This window comes from Centropristis striata, chromosome 13, assembly GCF_030273125.1.
Source record: "Centropristis striata isolate RG_2023a ecotype Rhode Island chromosome 13, C.striata_1.0, whole genome shotgun sequence".
Lineage (NCBI taxonomy): Eukaryota > Metazoa > Chordata > Actinopteri > Perciformes > Serranidae > Centropristis > Centropristis striata.
This window is the reverse complement of record NC_081529.1, coordinates 29,184,834-29,202,270: the sequence shown is the minus strand read 5'-3', so window position 1 is coordinate 29,202,270 and position 17,437 is coordinate 29,184,834. Positions and strand designations below refer to the sequence as shown.

The following is a 17,437-nucleotide window of genomic DNA, read 5'->3' as shown; positions in this document are numbered from 1 at the left end:
TGCAATTTATTGGCTGGTAGCATCATAATCCGTTGAGACTGAGGTGTATAAGAGGGCTTCACTGAACACAACTCATCATGTAACAACAGCTACAGTCCCTATGACACTACCAACAGAGACAAGACAGCAACACAAGTGGTGAGTACGAGCAATTATTATTGCTTTTGAGTCAGTTTATCAAATGTAATTTTAATATTGTTATCATATATGGGGGAATTCCACCGAATTAGTTCAAATTGCAGCCCCATAACATTTTTCAAACTATTTAAACCAAGGGCATTAAATGAGACAGTGATAAGCTAAATATATACAAAATCATAATAATAATAATAATTTATAAGGTACTTTCTATTGGGAAATAGCTTTCCCAAACCCTGACTCCTAAATTAAAATGTAAGTACATAACCCTTGAAACATTTTTTAGATTTTTTTTCAATGGTGTAATTTACAAGATCTTTATGATTAACTTTAAACAGAAGTTGAAAGATTTTGATTTATGTTGGTTTAATTTTCAAATAAAAAAACTATGCTCAAAAAATCATGTCCCTAGTTTTAATGTCACTACTGAAACACAAGAGTTTTAGTTTCTTGTTTCAGTGCAATTTGTCTAATTTTGTATTTATATCAAGTTGTATATCAGTTTATAAGGTTAAAGAATATTTCACAGGTTAAAATGTTGAAAGTTAAGAAATAATCATGTCCAACAACAGACATACACCCAGTTTAATGCAGTGAATTGCTATAAAATCAACTTTTACAATACCTAAAATATATTTTTTGACAGTCATAGAGGTGACTAAAATTACATGTTTGAGCACAGAGGCTATAGCTAGTGGTGTTGTTGCATTGGACTATATTTGGAACTTTTAGGGATGTTTCCATTTCCCCCCTCCCTATTTACTGTACATGTGGTACATAAGGGGGGCAGAATATTAGAAACATCAGTGGATTTTCAGATTTATTTCTGACATTAAAATGTTTTAAAGGTGGAAATGAGGGCAGAACTGTTCTATTGAGTTACTGCAGCAGCTACTGAGTGTGTTTTTTCTCAAAATGTAGATGATAATGAGCTATTGCCAGGTTAGGACCACAAGCAAATCCAGCATGTCCATGTCCACAGTAATCTGATTATAAAGGCATCATGAAGGGTTCATTAGTAAAGTGAGCTTGGGATTACAGGAGCCTTCACTGTCTGTAAGGCTGCATTTCTATAGATATTAAGTTATTAAAATGTGTTTGTAATCACAGTACAAATTATTTAATATCAGTTTGTCTTGTGTTATATACAAAATACAGCGCAGTGAAAGAGTGTATTTCTCTTTGTCCTTCAACTTTGGTCACCATAAACAATCATTCTTCATGCACTACATCACCTTTTCTGACATGCTGACTGATGCATTACAGCTCAAACAACACAAGTATGAATTTGGATGTGGCAAAACCTGAAGCAAAGACTGGCAGCAAAGCTCCCCTCAGGGTCCCCGGCCCTGGATCTGGTCCACCCAAGTTCAAACAGCGGAGCAGCCGCCAGTTCAAGAGCAAGCCTCCCAAGAGGGGTGTTATTGGGTAAGTTTTATGAGCACCAACTAGACAGTTTGTCTTTTATACAATTTCTCACACTAATATTTTTTTTTCTTCCTCAGTTTTGGAGAGGAGATTCCAGGAATGGAAGGACTTGGCACTGGTAAGCAGGAGTATCACCATTAGGAAAAAAACGTACACACAAACCTCTCAACCTTTCCTTTTTCTTACTCACTTTTTGTTCTTTTTATTTTTCAGACATCACTGTAATCTGCCCATGGGAAGCATACAGCCACCTAGAGCTACATGAACTGGCTCAGTATGGTATAATCTGAGTGTCTTCACTGAGATTTTTTTATATGTGTCTACCAAACAGAACTGACAAGTTTAGCAAGAGGAATGTCAATTACCAACCCAATATGATTAATAAATATTGGCTTTTTAAAAAATGGTAAACCACAACCTGAAGAACCAACCTGCAATTAGATGCAGTCTTATTGTTGATTCTGTTCTTTACCGAAGTTGTTTTATATATTAAATGTATTTTCATAAGACTCTCAAGCTGCCATTTTAATGTCTGATGCTGAATGTGTCCAGTGTCATTGCCTGAGGTTGCAATGAGAGTTGTAACTGAAAGTTCAGTTACTCTCTGCGCAATTGTCAGCATAATGTTTATTCAAAGTCACCATAAAGCTTGGATTTTCTGCTTGTGTTTTCTTTCCTCTTTGCCAAAAGTAGTATTTGTTTGTCCCTTTAAAAAAAAAGTACCATATGTGAATACACAGTAAAGTAGCCCAATTCAGGGTCAATCAAATCTTTCTGTTCCCATGAATTTAGCATGCTACATCCTGTGCATTTTTGCTAATACTAAAAGAAGAGATTGACATTTGGGTAATACACTTCTTTGCTTTCATGCCAAGAAATTGGATGTGAAGAATGATATGATATAAGAATGATACCTTTCCCATCGTAAATATGGAGCTACAGCTAGTAGTCAGTCAATTTGCTAAGCTTAGCACTAAGTAACAAACGGGTAAACAGTTAGCCTGCTTCTGAACAAATGTAACAAAATCTCTTAATGTAAAGCTCAGTTACTAACATGCTTTATTTGTAAGTGTTAACATGTCAAATTGGGGTTTTATGGGAGTTATGCTGTTTGAGGAACCATTTCTTAGCCTAGCTACCAGGCTAGCTACCAGGTTGACAACAAGACCGGCACCACAGAGAATCCAAATTCATATTCAGTCGTACCGACCTTTTATTCTAATACGTGTTATGGCAGGTTTCTCTTTTCAAATGAACTTGTTTGGAAATTGTGCCTCAATAGAAGCGTCTTCATTTGTTGGCCTTCTGCTAGGGTTGAAAATATACATGCTGTCTGAGAGAAGTGAAGTTTTCAGAGCAGAGCTATAATAAAAAATAAGGAAAATAAGGGAAAGTATTACTGGTCTTGTAACTAATTCTGCCTTCAAATGGGACTTGTGAACTCGTAAATATGCCATTGCAAGTTGTGTACATGACATGCTTAGCATTCAAATGGTTACATCATGAAGATGTCCTTGCTGTCGGCTTCTTTATTGCCTGATGCCCTGAAACTAATACACACTGCAGACACTACACAAACTCTGTCCAACCTAGAAACTCAGTGGTCAGGATCTGTCAGTTGTTAAAATGTTCTTCTTGTGCTTTAAAATTAAATGTCATCGATTATTTTGACAGCACTTCTTCCTGAATCAAAACCAGCCAAATAATCCACCCTGACATTTGATGGTGACATTTGCTGTCTTTAAAATAAGATTGTTCTCACAGTTTAGGGGTACAGTATGTTTATACGAAACATATGAAAAACAAAGTGGAGATCCAAAGCAGCTGGCCCCCATGAAATATCAGCACATGATCTATTCATCACCCCATGTTATATGTAATATTTATGCCACTGGATGCTTTCTAACAGGCGTGTAGTGATAAACAGAGCCAGAATCTGGCTCCCCAGTACGACGATTGCGACTGTTCCTATCAGGCCTTCATGCTGCTCGATCCAGCGAGAGATTCCTCCCAGACAGCCGCCCAGGAAGATCACACTCTGAGCACTAAACTCATCCAGTTGCTGGGCTCCTAAACCACACTGAGAGTTCCACACTGTGCCGTTCTCTAAAGGATCCACGCAGCATGTTGCGGGGACGCCACAGGCCAGCACTCCTGGAGCTGAGCAGTTGTAATATCTGAGGAAAGGAAAAATATCCAATAACTTTCAAGACATTCCAATATCATGACCAACAAGTCATGATGTACTTTTTTATATACACACATATATATCCAAGTTAGTCACCCTCTACTCACATGTTTATCTCCCAGTCATGGTAGTTATCGGCCCCGCAGCACTGCAGATTTGACTGAATCTCATCCGTGATGAACCTCAGATCCAGATCGTCCTGATATCGTACCATGGCGACTAACATCCCCGACCGCAGGTAGACTCCGATCTGATCTTGTAGACTGTACGCCATAATGGCGGCAAGCACCTGGGCTGTGATGAGCGCCAGCACGGCGGCAGAGAACAGCTTTAGTAAAGTGCAGTTCTCTCTTAGGGCACCTACACAGCCTGACAGGCAGAGCAGAGTCAGCACAAAGCCCAGAGTCACAAGTATCAGCATCGGGTCAGTGCCGATACTGCCGATCTTCTCCTGAGCAAACGACTCTTTTGTGATGAGGCCCCACATCCCCAGACCAAGAACCACCAGGCCCAGAACCGTGAACACCAGATTGCACAGAAATAGGAAGTATTTTAGGAAATAGTCCATCAAGGAATATCTGTAGAGGGGTTGCATAGTTCCGAATACAGGGCTGTCGTCCTGTCCATTGTTTGGCCCTTCTTGGTGAAACTCAGTGGTGACATTGCTAAGCTCCTCAGCATCCTCTTTACCGGAGTTTGCCTTTGAACACACAGGAATGCAACAAAATGACACAGTTCTTTAAAACGTATGCCACCAACACAAAGAGAGATCAACATACAGAAAGGAACTTAACAAAATAGACGTTCAAGAGCGAGCCCTTACCTTCGGTATGAGCGGACTGGACTCATTCTGCGTGTTGTCCCTCCTCGACCACGGCAAGGGAATCCTTTTTATCATGAAATATCTCCTCATGTTGGAGACGACTCTCTCTTTGCTTTTAGCTGGTCGGACTGACACAAGCTAAAGTGGAGGAGCATGGGGGGGAGCATTCGCTACAGTATGAACAGAGGAGCATGTGAGCTGAGGTGGAGAAACCATGCAGTGTTTTAGCCTCTGGCTGCTGTGAGCCGTGGGATTTCTTCATCATGTGAGAGTCACAGTGAGGGGATTAGACGGTTATCAAAGCATACGTGAGGGACTCACACACACAAGAGTGGAACTCTAACCAGCACAAGAGACTTTTTATGTGAGGTTTACGAACATAAACCACTGAAACGATAAGTTGTTATGCAATAATTAGATACTAATACTTTGGACAAGCGGTTAAGGGTAATGAATGAAAGGTTAAAGAGTAAATGGTGTGTATTTCTCCCCTTTGACTGTGACTGAAAAAAATCATGAAACAAACAAACCTTGACCTCTCGGAGGATCTCAGTGGTCTCCTTTTTCTCCAGCATTTGACCTGACCTCCTCAGTTTTCAGTTCGGAGGAAAGCCAGAGGCTAGAGCTGCTGTTTTCCTCCAGATAATTAGCAGACACCTCTTCTCTGCAGGCTTCTTGCTGCAGGAGCTGCATCCCCTCCCATTCCTACGATACTTTCAGCCATTCAACCAGACTGAAGCTGATCTTTTAAGTTCCTTTTGAGCGTCTTTTAGTTTTTCTCAGTCTTATTTGACTCTGCACCTCCTTTCCTGCTTCAGCCAATCTCCGTTCCTCCTGCGCTTGCATGTATGAATGGCTCTGTTATGCTTTGTCATTAATCTAATTTCTTTTTCCTGCTGGAGATAAGTTAGTTACCCACAGGTGCTGTTTAAGAGCGCCTCCCTCTAGTGATTTTGTGCTGGCCTGGATAGAAGCTCCTTGTGAATATCCTCCACCTCTGGCTGGGTGTGGGATCTCTTTTTCCTCCTTTTACTTGCCATCATGGAGTATGTCTCTTAATTTCTCTCACACTCAAACCCTGATCTCCATGTTAACATACAGGGCCTAATGCTTGCGGCCTCTTGGGCTTCTTTTCCAATCCGAGGTCAAGGTAAAGCACCTGAAGCTGTTATAAAATGCTCTAACATAATGAGTATTGAAAGGTACTGGCAGGCAGGCAAAACGAGAATTCCACGGGTAACTACCACTATCGTACAACAATCTTTCGAAGAGTGAGTGAAGAGCTGGGGTTATTACACTGCTGCGGATTATTAGATGAGTGGCAGGTGTGTCAGTAGAGAGGAGTTGATGAGCTGATCAAGGGCAGCTGAGTGGAGAGTGGGTCTTACAGTAGGATGGAGGCCATGCCTGCACCCATACACACAAAACACAAGTTGTATCCCAATATCAAGGAAGGATCCTCAAACGGCTGAATTTGAAGGATACTACGTCATCGACATCCGCCGAAGGACTGTCCCAATGTCCAGGGTCCTCCGGAGGACAGAGTCCTTCTTTTGCCCAAATTCCAAGGATGCATGTGTGTATCCTCCGTGCACTCCGAGTACCCATAATGCTTTGCACACACCGGTCTACCGAGAGATTTAAAAATGGCGAGCGTACAAATAGCGACTCCTGCGACGCAATATGCATTTAAATATATAAGTATTTTCAGTTTACACTGAATGTTATCACATAACTGTGTTCAAAGTCAAGCAAAAACATATACATAAACAAATGCCAGAATATTTAGCTAAAGATAATAAACGTCATCTTGATACATTGCCGGTTAAGTTTATTAATGCCGTCTCAGTTGCTAAAGTTATTGTTAATTAATTTATATGCGTCAGATGATGATGTATTATGTGCAAAGTATGTGTAGCTATGCCATTCAGAAAATTATAAATTTGTTTATTGTGTTAACAGGGACCGACAGTCCGCTATAATCCTTTATTGTTATTCATAAATAACTGTTTTTAAACTGCAGCGCTGAATTTAAGCAGGATGTCCAATTACGCAATGACGCACACCTGCACACTCTGAAGGCTGTTCCATTTGTGTGGTATTAAAGTATTAAAGACCCTGAAGGAAGGATCCCACCAATGAAGGATCCTTGACTTTGGGATACAGCCACAGACACACAGGGGAAGTCAGACACAAGAGGGAGGGGAAAACACCAGACCAGAGTATTGAGGCCCAGACCATAACATGCTTTTGCCAAAATGCAAATCCAGAAAGATTAGTAACAGTTTCCCCTAACTATCTTTATTTATATTTTTAGTTCAGTGCTTGTTCCTGGAAGTTCTAACATCAGAAAATATTGTTTTAACTGTTATCATGTGAGCTTTTGTTTCTGTTTCTGTGCTCACACGGTTAACACTGTTTGGCTAAGAAGCTGGGCCTGGTGTTGTGGACTGGACTTTATTTTGCCAGTTGGAATAGAAGAAGATTAATCAGAGAGTAAAGTTTCCACCAACTCTCAGCAGAGTGAGAGAGCCCAGATTGTTCCTGTGTTCGTGCAGAGGAAATTATATCAGGAAAAACAGCAGAAAAGCTGACGATGATATTTGATTATGCACATCAACCTAAAGTCATTTAGATTGATGTGATTTTTGAGCAAATTTGATCAAAAACAGAACCTCATTTTTTGGAAGTGAGAGAAGATGTCCGGGTTTGGATATAGTACTGGCTCCTGCCTGGTTATCACTGTGTTTTAGTATAAACAGAAACCAACATGCAACACTCTCCCCCAGTGTTGCTATTTTCCTTCTGTTCGATTCATGTTTCCATATTCCATTATTTAGCAATGTGGAGCCATAACACTAAACGCACTAATTCCATGATCGTTTCTGTTCACATGTAGCAGTTTGTCTTCTCTATACACCAACAAACTGTCATTAAATCAGCTAAATTGTGTTTGTGCATCAGGATTTAAATAACATATACACTAATAATGACACTATGTGTATACATAGCTGTATATATAGCCGCAAATTATTGCAGTTGCAGTTGCAGTTCCTCACTGTGACCACTACAGGTCAGTGAACACTAGTGATATAAAGTGGCTAAATACAATCAGGCCAACTGAGTTCATGCATAAAAAGTTAGAACATTTAAAAATCATAAGTGTTTCTGATAAAAATGCCTATTGCTGAGTATGTAAATATATAAAAACCACATTCTCTCAAAGGTATTTTTTTTAAATTCTCAGGTTGGTTATTAGACAGCAGGGGTTCAAGCTATAAAATATGAACATGCTTATACAACTACTACTACTAGTAAAATAACTATACTATTAATAATAAATGTGTATATTATACATACAAATAGTATTAACAATAGTACTAACATGACTATAAATACCCTTACAGATCATTCTAAATAACATACTTGAAATGATTCATGCATTTGTTGTAGACAAACATTTTTATTTGGTGGTACTTTTATGTACATTTTTCTGTACATTTTTATTTCCTAGATGAGTTGCCCCAGGATGAGAAAATGATTATGGTCTGGTCTGTTAGAAGATCCATTTTCTCAGCTGCCATCAGAGTTCAGGGTTGTATAGCATGACTTTTATTATGTGCAACTGATTCTAAATGATTACATTTCTTCGGCTTTGCCACTGACTACAGCACTGTCTTTGTCGTCTCCTGCTATAAGCACTGATAGTCATGTGACTCAGAAGGAAACACGAGAATCCTCATGGTGCACTTTTCGTCTAACTCAGTCTCTGAAAATAAGATGTCGTATTTCAGTTTAACTGCCCCCTCGATGTTGCTCTGATAAAGTCATTGTGAAGTGATGGGCTACTGTGAGTTAATAACAAGCAGAACGTGAGTTAAAAAACAGAAAGACAGAAGCACGGTTATCTCACTCTCTGGCTCTGCAGGTCAGCTACTGTCATTCTTTCCTCTGGCTGTGCTGGACTGAGCAGCACAGAGCTGGAAGGAATACAAAGCTTAAGGCTGACTGGTGGTGGACTCCAGATGGTGTTATAAAGGCTATCAAAGCTGGACATTATCGTCATTTTAAACACTTATCTTTGAGCTTCCAAATAGTTTGTAACAGTTTTACACAAATATATTTTAAGGTTTTTGCCTTCTTGACAATGCAGGTGGATTTACACTTTAGGAAAAAGTCAATTTGCTTAAGAAATGAAGTTCAAGTACCATTTTTAGGGTCTTCAGTATTTTTTTAACTAGTGCAGTGCCCGTAGGAACTGTGTATTCATTAGCATGCTAATCGTGAGCTAGCACATTACGCAGTAGGCCTATGCTGCACTAAAAGTACATTAACATGAACCCAGTTTGCTGATATACTTTATTGCATGTCAAATGATTATGGGCATTATGCTAAGCAACATGAATGTCATCCCTGAATTACATAGTAGTGGAACATAAGAAGTGAATAAAGCTAAATCTCCGCTTAGCATGTTTATCGCCAATAACAGAATTTGCACATTAGGCCTATAGATATGCAGACCACTACAACATCTGCAACTCCATAAAACACTTACTTTTCACAAGGACACATCAATACACATTGAACATTGATATTCACTGGAGACTATTAGAATATGATTGGAAAATCAAACCTTGTAGTGCACCTTAAAACTCCGAAAGATAGGTAGGCTAAATAGACTTACAGATGAGATGAATCAGGCGTGGAAATCCAGAGTGAATTGTGTTACTGACCAGGTGTAGGCCTATCACACAATGGGGCGGAGCTCCCCTAAAAGGCATCCTATCGGAAACAGTGCAATGCCACAACACATCCTACATAAATAATGATATTTTGAAAAATGTATTAAAAAATCTTCAAAATTGAGGATGCACACTTTTGTGCCATGCGCAAGCCACATACAAAATCTTAGAGAGGGAGATTGTACTTTCTTTACCACTACATTTTTTCAAAGTTGTCATTATAACTTACTTTGCAGATTCAGATTACTAATACAAAATATAATCCCACAATAATGGCATTTCATTTAAAAACTTTACAGGAACTCCTTGGCAGAGTGCCACAGACCCATTGAGGCCCCAAGACCTCACTTTTTAAACTACTTGGCAGTGTAATTAAAAAACTAAAGCGATGCAAACATTAATGCAGTGATAACTACAATCCAGTCATTTAATGTTGTTTAATAAATATGTTTACTGCACATGACACTTAACCTCTCTCATTGCTCTACTGCTGCTGCTCCACTGTATACAGTAGAGAAAAATAATAAACTCGTCAACTTTAGTCTGTGGTGATAAAAAGAAAAACAATTCAAATTTAAGAATATAACATCTGGGAAACATCATTTCGGATTTTACAAACGAGGTATTTTATTTTTACTATTTCACTTGCTGACAGAATGGATCATCAGTTAAGTGTCTGATTTCTTTAACAACTCTCACAAATCCTGCCTGTTTCCTTGTTTATAAATCTTTTGAGGGGGATGGGATTCAAAAGGCATTTAGTTCTCACTCTTTGAATGCAATCCAGCTCATTCTGTAGAGTTGTCAGCACTGAAGAAGTATGGCTTTAGAGGATATTCATCCTACTTACAGCGTGCATGTTGTCTCTGTGGGTTTAAAGCTGGTGCAGATGGCAGGGACCATCGCCCAGTCAGATTCCTGATGGGCCTCGCCTCATGTGATACTTCAATGCTGTCTGCACACAGCAGCACAGGATGCAGCAGCATTAACATTCTTTCAAATGGAATAAGGAGCTCTGATCTGGAGTAGATCAGAATTGGAATTTCTTGCGACAAAAGGTATTTCATTTCAGAGCTGTCAAGCAAAAGCACTCCTTTTGCCCAGGATTTTAAAAAAGAAGGAAAATGTGCTTTGGTGATGGATGTTTTTCTGCTTCTTTTAAGCCAAGCTGCATTCATTTGCCCCAAACTGTCCAGATTATATATCTGTCCTCCCTCAGATTATTTAAACATGAATTATCTTGACGCATAAGGGGTGGATTACTGTCAAACTGAGTGAACTGATGGAGTAAATCAGACATCAGCCTTTTTGAGTTAGGGATATTGGCAGTTTAGTGGTGAGGGGATCTCTCTGGGGATGTGTATTTTTCTCATTACTGTAGCTGCAGCTGTTTATTATTTAGTCTATTTTATCAAAATTATAACATATTTTTTCATTCCCTTATTTTTAGCTTCATCAACTGTGTGTCTCCAGGTTTTGATCACCCCTGACAGTTAAAGGGACCATTGCTGGCTGGGTTTGTCATTGCCCAGATGTTGAGCAGATTGTATTACAGTAGGCAGCAAGAATGCTGTGTTGGAGCCGCACTGCTACATCAAACACCTCTTCTGGATTAGAGTCCATAGGGAGCGCAGTTATCCTACACCACGCACAGCAGCTAAAAGACATGTGGTGGATAGATGGAGCATAGATAGGGGATTATCAGGACCTCACATTCAGGGTCTATGCGTCATTTATCATTGCAGCAGGTCCACGATCTGCAAGTCACATCGGAGATAAAGTGGAAAGCATGTGTGTGTTCGTGTGTTTGGGGAGCATGCATGCTAAAGGAGCAGAGTGAGTCTTCACTGCATCATTGAAGTGGGTGGGAGCAGGTGGGGGAATGGCTCCAGGAGTTGAGCAAGGCTGTTATAAGAGAGTGCTGCCCTGGTCATGTTTTCTCAGTGTGTCACCCTTAAAGGATCGTACAACACAGTGTGCTCTGCTGCTGTGACCTGGAAAGACCCCTGGCATTATATACTTCACAGACAGGTAGAGTAAGACCCCAAAAACAGTAAGTTTCCTCAAATATATACTGAAAATATATATGTAATTATCTGAGGGACACATTCATTTTCTGTTAGAAGAAACACAATATGTTAAGCTGAATCTGCAAATTATTAGTCTGTTTTTGTTTTATTTTTTGTTTATTTTACTTTCTTTGTCACCCGATGTAAGATTTTTACTTCAAGTAAAAATGTGCTTATTTAAGTGTTTCCAAGTTTCCAAATTTGCCTGGCATCACTCAGTACTGAGATTATAGTATGTATGACATAATACTAAATGTATCCATTACATTTCAGATTCTTTATATTTATTGTCACCTGTCATTTTATATAAATAACAAAATAAACAAATGATCGGCGTTTATGATGAGGCAGACTTAATTACTAATCTACCCAATAGTATACAAAAAATCTAAAAATGGCTCCACATTGACAAACTTCAACATTAAAATGCTTTTACATGTACTTGTTTGTAATAAAAAGAACCATAATAATAAAATATTCTTTATTTATATTACACAGCAAAGGAACCATTTTGCATAGTTTTAACGTTTACTTGTGTTAATTTAAGCACATTTTGCTGATAATATATCTACTTTCAATTGAATTTTTTTTATTGACTATTAATTTTAGTATTGCATTTCTTAGTAAAATAGAATCTTAGTGGTTCTCAGTGTGCATAATGGTTCCTTTCAAGGTGCAATATTATTATAGAATAATACAATTTTGTTTACATCACTAACAATGACATGTAATAGCATTTTAATGTTGAAGTTCATTTATGTGGAGCCACCTTTCACACTTATAATATTACTGCATACTACTGCGTAGGTTAATACTATAGCAATAGGCAAATCAGATATGCCAATCATATGTTTGTTTTTTATATATAACAATATGTGAGTAGAAGTATAAATTAGCTTCAAGTGAAAATTATCAAGTGAAGTCTGAGTGTGTCAAAATTGTACTTAAATACAGTACGTTAGTGAATGTATTTAGTTAATTCCATCAGTGGTTTACCTGTTTCTCAGCAGCACTTAACTCAAACTTCTGTTTCTGTCAGGTGAGGATGAAGGGGATTCTGCTTCTGCTCTGCATGATCGTCACATGCCAAGCTCAGAAATGGAAACAGGAAGCCTCACGTTGGGACCCTAAAGGTCAGAAGTTGAAATGTGACAATCTGTAAACAGTTAACAAAAAATGTTTCATTTTTAAAAGCACTTGCATCAAGAATTTGTCAGGAAAAAAGACATACTCCCACTATAAATGTCTATCTTCAGCAGAACACACCAATGGCAGGACTTGTTCCAACCTGACCCAGGTACTGGACAACTGGAAATATGCCATTATTAACCAAGTTAAAGACCTGCTGATCAATGACCATGCTTCTGTCCTGCCTGAATACAACAGGTGGGTCACACTGGCTTCTCACTGTACATTTTAGTGGTGGTAGAATGAGAAGAGAAAACAGAAAGTGTTGAGCAGGAGTGAGAATAACAACAGTCATGACATCAGTGAACATTTTATTATTCCTTGAAGTCGAACAAAATTAGCCATTATGTAACTTGCTTTGCTCCGCACATGACCGCTGACCTGTCAGAGGCAGTAATTTGATCCATGGCTGTTCGTGTCCGCACAGGGCCGAATCTGCTTTGTAAATGACCTCACTATACGGAAACCGCGCCAACAGAAAGCGGGAAATGTTTCAGCCTTGTGCTCTGATGAATTGAGTGTTTCTGGCAAATGTTACGCCAAGTCACTGACCCCTTCCTTTGGAGATGAGGCTCTGAACCATGACACCAACAGCTAGTTTAATGTGAACATTCCTGAGTAAGCATTTCACGTGCACTGCAGGCTCGCTGCAGGTGCCTTTTCTAATATACGTGCCAAAAAGCTGACTTTTAAAATATACTTTCATCTTTTTTTAAAAAGGACTTCCGCTCTTTTTGTCTGTTATCCTGATGTTTCCTGCAGATGATGGGGCTGTTCCTGCTTAACAGCATGTCGTGACTTTAACATTCATGTTGCCAATATGACTCGTCTTATTATAATTTTTTTGCCAATAAACAATGTTCCTGTTTCATGTGAGATTATGGAACATTACAGTGCCAAAGCTCTTTGACTGGTCGCTTGATTGCTGAAATAATTTACTCATTTGTACTTTCACAAATGTCTCCTTGTGTTAACAGGATCCAGCCTCTGTCAGATGCTCTGGGAGATCTCTACAGGCAGTTTAACACTCTGAAAGACGAGCTGGGGCGCCTCAGCTCAAAGTTTGACAGTGTCGAGGGTTTTGTGGACGACATCAAGGAGGGCAGATTCACTCTGCCTCAGCGGCCCGTGCAGAGGTTTCCCCCCAATGTTGGTCTGAGGTCCCCACTGCGAGCACAGATCAGGGCGCCTGTGAGGAGGCTTACCAAGGGCCCAACACTGATCAGAGCGAGGAGGAGAGGGCCACAGAGACCCTAAACCAATTATTGTTGATGTATCAAACATGAGTGTATATGTTTCTATTGTTTTCAGAAGAATATGATACAGTTGAATAATTGGTAACACTTTACAATAACCATCATTTATAAATGGCAAATAGATAGTTTATTAATGTTAAATCATCATTTATAAATGGCAAATAGATAGTTTATTAATGTTAAATCATCATTTATAAATGGCAAATATAGTTTTTTAATGTAAGTTAATAGTTACTTTACCATTAACAAACAATTCAATTCATTAAACATTAATTTAAGCATGTGTTAATGATTTCCAAATTATTTCTACACTGTAAAAGATAAACAATAGCTACTCAATAAAATTGAGGCAACAGATTGCACACATTATTATTAATTAAATCTAATTACGTTACAAGTTGAGTTAATAACAACTTAACAGGAAGTGCCTGTCAATTAAAAACAGATTAATTCTACTGTGTTGGATTCATTCAAAATTCTCTTGATTTAGAATTACATACACATAAAGATTATATTTAATGTGATCAAAATAAGTAGATTCTATCTCAAACATTTTTATATTAAAGTTACTTAAACAACTGTCTCAAAATCAAGGACGCATTTATATTTAATACATTTTAACAAATATATTAAGTAAAATGAAATGGCTACAGAATAATTTATTACAGTGTATAGCTTTAAGAAAATGGTTGTAAAACATCTATAAAGATTAAATTTGTAGACCTAATTGTAGTACTTTGTAAATGGTTAATATTTGGTTTATTAACCATCTGTAAACATAACTTAGATGGTTATTGTAAAGTGTTACCGAATAATTTTAATGATACATGTGATGTGAGAAGGTCACATAAATAAGAATGACTTAGTGTTGCATGGTGTAGAAAATATATTTTTTAAATCTCCAGATATGTATATATATATATTTGCCTCTCTGTACAAAGTCACTGTTTACCACAAGGTGGCAGCATTGATCAAATTATCTCGACTGTCATTCTGCTGCTTTATGTGTTTTAATGGCTGAGCATAAAGAAACATAATGGCTAAAAATATAGTCTAGAGTTTAATACTGTATATACACACATTCATTAAAATTATAGGATCATTTTTTGTATTTGAGTTTTTGTACTGAAATTATTATTAAAAATAGATTAGTTTGCAACTTATATTAGTAAACATTGTATACCTTATATATACAACTATTTAGCATTTTTCAGCTATAGTGGAACAAATTGGTTTAATTGGTACTTAATCATACACACATCTACCCGTTTTTATACCCCATGAGGACCAATGACTGGGAGCAGCATAGTGGGACCCACATTTTCTGAAGGGTCTAAAAACATAATTTTAACTGTTGAATTCATGATGACTTGCAAACATGACTTGAAATATCTCATACATTTTAAACCACAACTCTGATCCCTGGGTGGGACCAAACCTATGAACACACACACACACACACACTCACACACACACATATCAGCAGGATGCATGAGGAAAACCTGTTCATCACTGCCACAACTAAGATAAATGAATACATTAAAAAATATATACATAAGCATTTTTTTAAACATATTCTATAAACAGTGCCTTCTAAGGTCACAACATTTCTACAACATTTTCATTTTACATTATTTGGGACACATTAAGTCACGTAATATAATGGGAAAGTTAAGAACTGAAAGTTCTTAAGGTGAAAACCAACCAAGCAAATAAAATTAAAGCTAGGGTTTAAAAAAAAAAAAAAAATTGTATTATAATGCAAATGACATGTTCTTAATTAAAGTTAAGGAATATTTTTCATTATGGTTGCACATATATGCAATAGTGAAATATTCAGATAAAATGAGCAAGTTAAACTGAGTTTTCATCCTCTGTCAGTGAAGCATCACCTCTCTTCCTTCCCAGGATGCACCTGCAGGCCTCACCTCTTTATTTATAGCTCCATGTAAATGAAGAGGTCAAGTGTCAGCTCAGTAAAATCAGAAGGAACTGTCTCTGACTGGAAACACACTGATAGTTGAATTATTTTCATTTGGTCAATCATAGAAGGTTTACTGCTTATTTGTGTGAAATGTGTAGATGTCTGCAGAGATAAAGCTGATATCCTGCACTAGATGTCTGTTGATGACCTGTAAAAAACATGAAAAGAAAGTTTTTATCCAAAACCACAAAAGTGGATGAATTAAAGAAATTTCCCTCCAAATAAAATCAAATACAAATGTGACACCATGCAGATCCAAACAAAGCTCCTCCTCCTGTCAGTCCCTCTCAGTTTCACTGTTGTATTAAATTGCTCCTCCAGCACCTCCTCTCCTCATCCTCCAAACCCTCGAATCTGTCAGCAGATTAGATTAGAAGCTCACTTTCCAAGTTCCAAAGCCATTCTCAGCACTCTGACAACATGCTGGGGACCCTCTGCACTCTCATCACTGCTCTAACATGTAAGGAGGCTGACTTACTGCAGCTTTGACCTCATGTTGGATTCATCAGTCTGTGTGTTTCTCTTGACTCCATGTCATCTTGTTGTTTCCAGGTGTGAGTGGTGTGACGCTGGTGACACAGAAGCCTCCTGTTGTGACAGTGAGGAAAGGAGAGACAGCCACCATGGACTGTAACCTGGGGACTGTTACTGACCGTGCTGCTTGGTGGTACAAACAGATTCCTGGAGGAGTTCCTCAGTATGTTCTGAGATTTTATCATGGCTGGAGCTCTGTATACTATGGCTCTGGTTTCTCCGCTCCAAAGTTCACTTCTACTCATCAGTCAACAGTAGATTATCGTTTGATCATCAACAATGTGGAGGAGGGAGACTCAGCAGTCTATTACTGTCACACATGGGACAACTCTGCTAAGGAGCACGTATCACAGTGATTTACACTGTGACAAAAACCTCCTCACTAATACTTCTGCTTTTTCAGTCTCTGACACATCTTGACTGGCAGTGAAGCCACCAGTCAATGCTTTCTCTAACTTACACACATATACATATTAAAATAGTATTTTCAAAAATTGAAACCCTGTGAATGAATTATCACATAAATCCTGAGCACTTTCCCAATGGAAGATGTCCATTAAACATACAAGTTTATTTAAGTTATGATTCTTACTCTGATGGAAATATCATTGTTGTCTATTGTTACTCATCAAAAAAAGATTTAAACAGTAAAAAGTGTAAAACAGCTTTTTGTCCCAGAGTTTCATAAATCCTTCTTAAAACAAATAATCTTGTGCATATGTAGTGATAATTACTAAAATTACATTTGCAGTGAATATTAACCCATCTGTGTTATTTCAATTTCCTAAATACGCACAAAGTTCATCTGATAGACTAAAGTAGCAATATCCAAAAAAGAAATAAGCGAAGAAAATGTGTCACTGACATGTTAACATTTAACCTAATTTTAAATATTAATAATGTTAATAAATGAATCACAGGAGTCAAGAGGACATTTCAGTAAACTGATCAAACTGAGAAAAAAAAGAACAATATTTACTGCACTACTGTGGAACATGAATCTGGAGACCAATAAAAATATATTAGCATGTGATCATATTTATTACTTAGATATATATTTAATTTCCTTTCATTTCTACCACTCCTT

General features: G+C 37.9%; 3 protein-coding genes and 1 gene segment (V, D, J or C); 3 read left to right on the top strand and 1 right to left on the bottom strand.

The window, feature by feature from the left end:
* Window positions 1-38: 38 nt before the first annotated feature.
* LOC131984009 (retinal cone rhodopsin-sensitive cGMP 3',5'-cyclic phosphodiesterase subunit gamma-like) lies at window positions 39-2,407 on the top strand. The gene is made up of 4 exons (XM_059348863.1): window positions 39-138; window positions 1,405-1,566; window positions 1,644-1,684; window positions 1,780-2,407. The coding sequence occupies exons 1-4, from the start codon at window positions 101-103 to the stop codon at window positions 1,854-1,856; spliced, it is 318 nt and encodes a 105-aa protein (XP_059204846.1). The 5' UTR covers window positions 39-100; the 3' UTR covers window positions 1,857-2,407.
* A 2-nt stretch (window positions 2,408-2,409) lies between these two features.
* tspan10 (tetraspanin 10) lies at window positions 2,410-5,112 on the bottom strand. The gene is made up of 3 exons (XM_059348855.1): window positions 4,578-5,112; window positions 3,862-4,454; window positions 2,410-3,743 (listed from the first exon to the last, which is right to left on the bottom strand). Exons 1-3 carry the CDS (start codon window positions 4,665-4,667, stop codon window positions 3,437-3,439), a joined length of 990 nt encoding a protein of 329 aa, XP_059204838.1. The 5' UTR covers window positions 4,668-5,112; the 3' UTR covers window positions 2,410-3,436.
* A 6,934-nt stretch (window positions 5,113-12,046) lies between these two features.
* On the top strand, window positions 12,047-13,833 carry si:dkey-282h22.5 (uncharacterized protein LOC107988040 homolog). The gene is made up of 4 exons (XM_059348131.1): window positions 12,047-12,061; window positions 12,428-12,521; window positions 12,648-12,774; window positions 13,554-13,833. Exons 1-4 carry the CDS (start codon window positions 12,047-12,049, stop codon window positions 13,831-13,833), a joined length of 516 nt encoding a protein of 171 aa, XP_059204114.1.
* Window positions 13,834-16,236: 2,403 nt separating this feature from the next.
* LOC131983420 (immunoglobulin lambda variable 3-21-like) lies at window positions 16,237-16,706 on the top strand. The segment is given in 2 exon segments: window positions 16,237-16,276; window positions 16,369-16,706. Coding segments are annotated over 2 exon segments (378 nt in total).
* Window positions 16,707-17,437: the final 731 nt, after the last annotated feature.

Excerpts from the sequence above, each read along its gene's own strand:
- tspan10 (XM_059348855.1), bottom strand. The coding sequence starts at position 4,667 with ATGAGGAGATATTTCATGATAAAAAGGATTCCCTTGCCGTGGTCGAGG. Across the intron at positions 4,455-4,577 it reads CCAGTCCGCTCATACCGAAG|GCAAACTCCGGTAAAGAGGA; the intron begins GTAAGGGCTCGC and ends GTGTGTTCAAAG. Across the intron at positions 3,744-3,861 it reads CATGACTGGGAGATAAACAT|ATATTACAACTGCTCAGCTC; the intron begins GTGAGTAGAGGG and ends TCCTTTCCTCAG.
- si:dkey-282h22.5 (XM_059348131.1), top strand. Across the intron at positions 12,522-12,647 it reads CTCACGTTGGGACCCTAAAG|AACACACCAATGGCAGGACT; the intron begins GTCAGAAGTTGA and ends TATCTTCAGCAG. Across the intron at positions 12,775-13,553 it reads GTCCTGCCTGAATACAACAG|GATCCAGCCTCTGTCAGATG; the intron begins GTGGGTCACACT and ends TTGTGTTAACAG.
- LOC131984009 (XM_059348863.1), top strand. The coding sequence starts at position 101 with ATGACACTACCAACAGAGACAAGACAGCAACACAAGTG. Across the intron at positions 139-1,404 it reads ACAAGACAGCAACACAAGTG|CTCAAACAACACAAGTATGA; the intron begins GTGAGTACGAGC and ends GATGCATTACAG. Across the intron at positions 1,567-1,643 it reads CCCAAGAGGGGTGTTATTGG|TTTTGGAGAGGAGATTCCAG; the intron begins GTAAGTTTTATG and ends TTTCTTCCTCAG.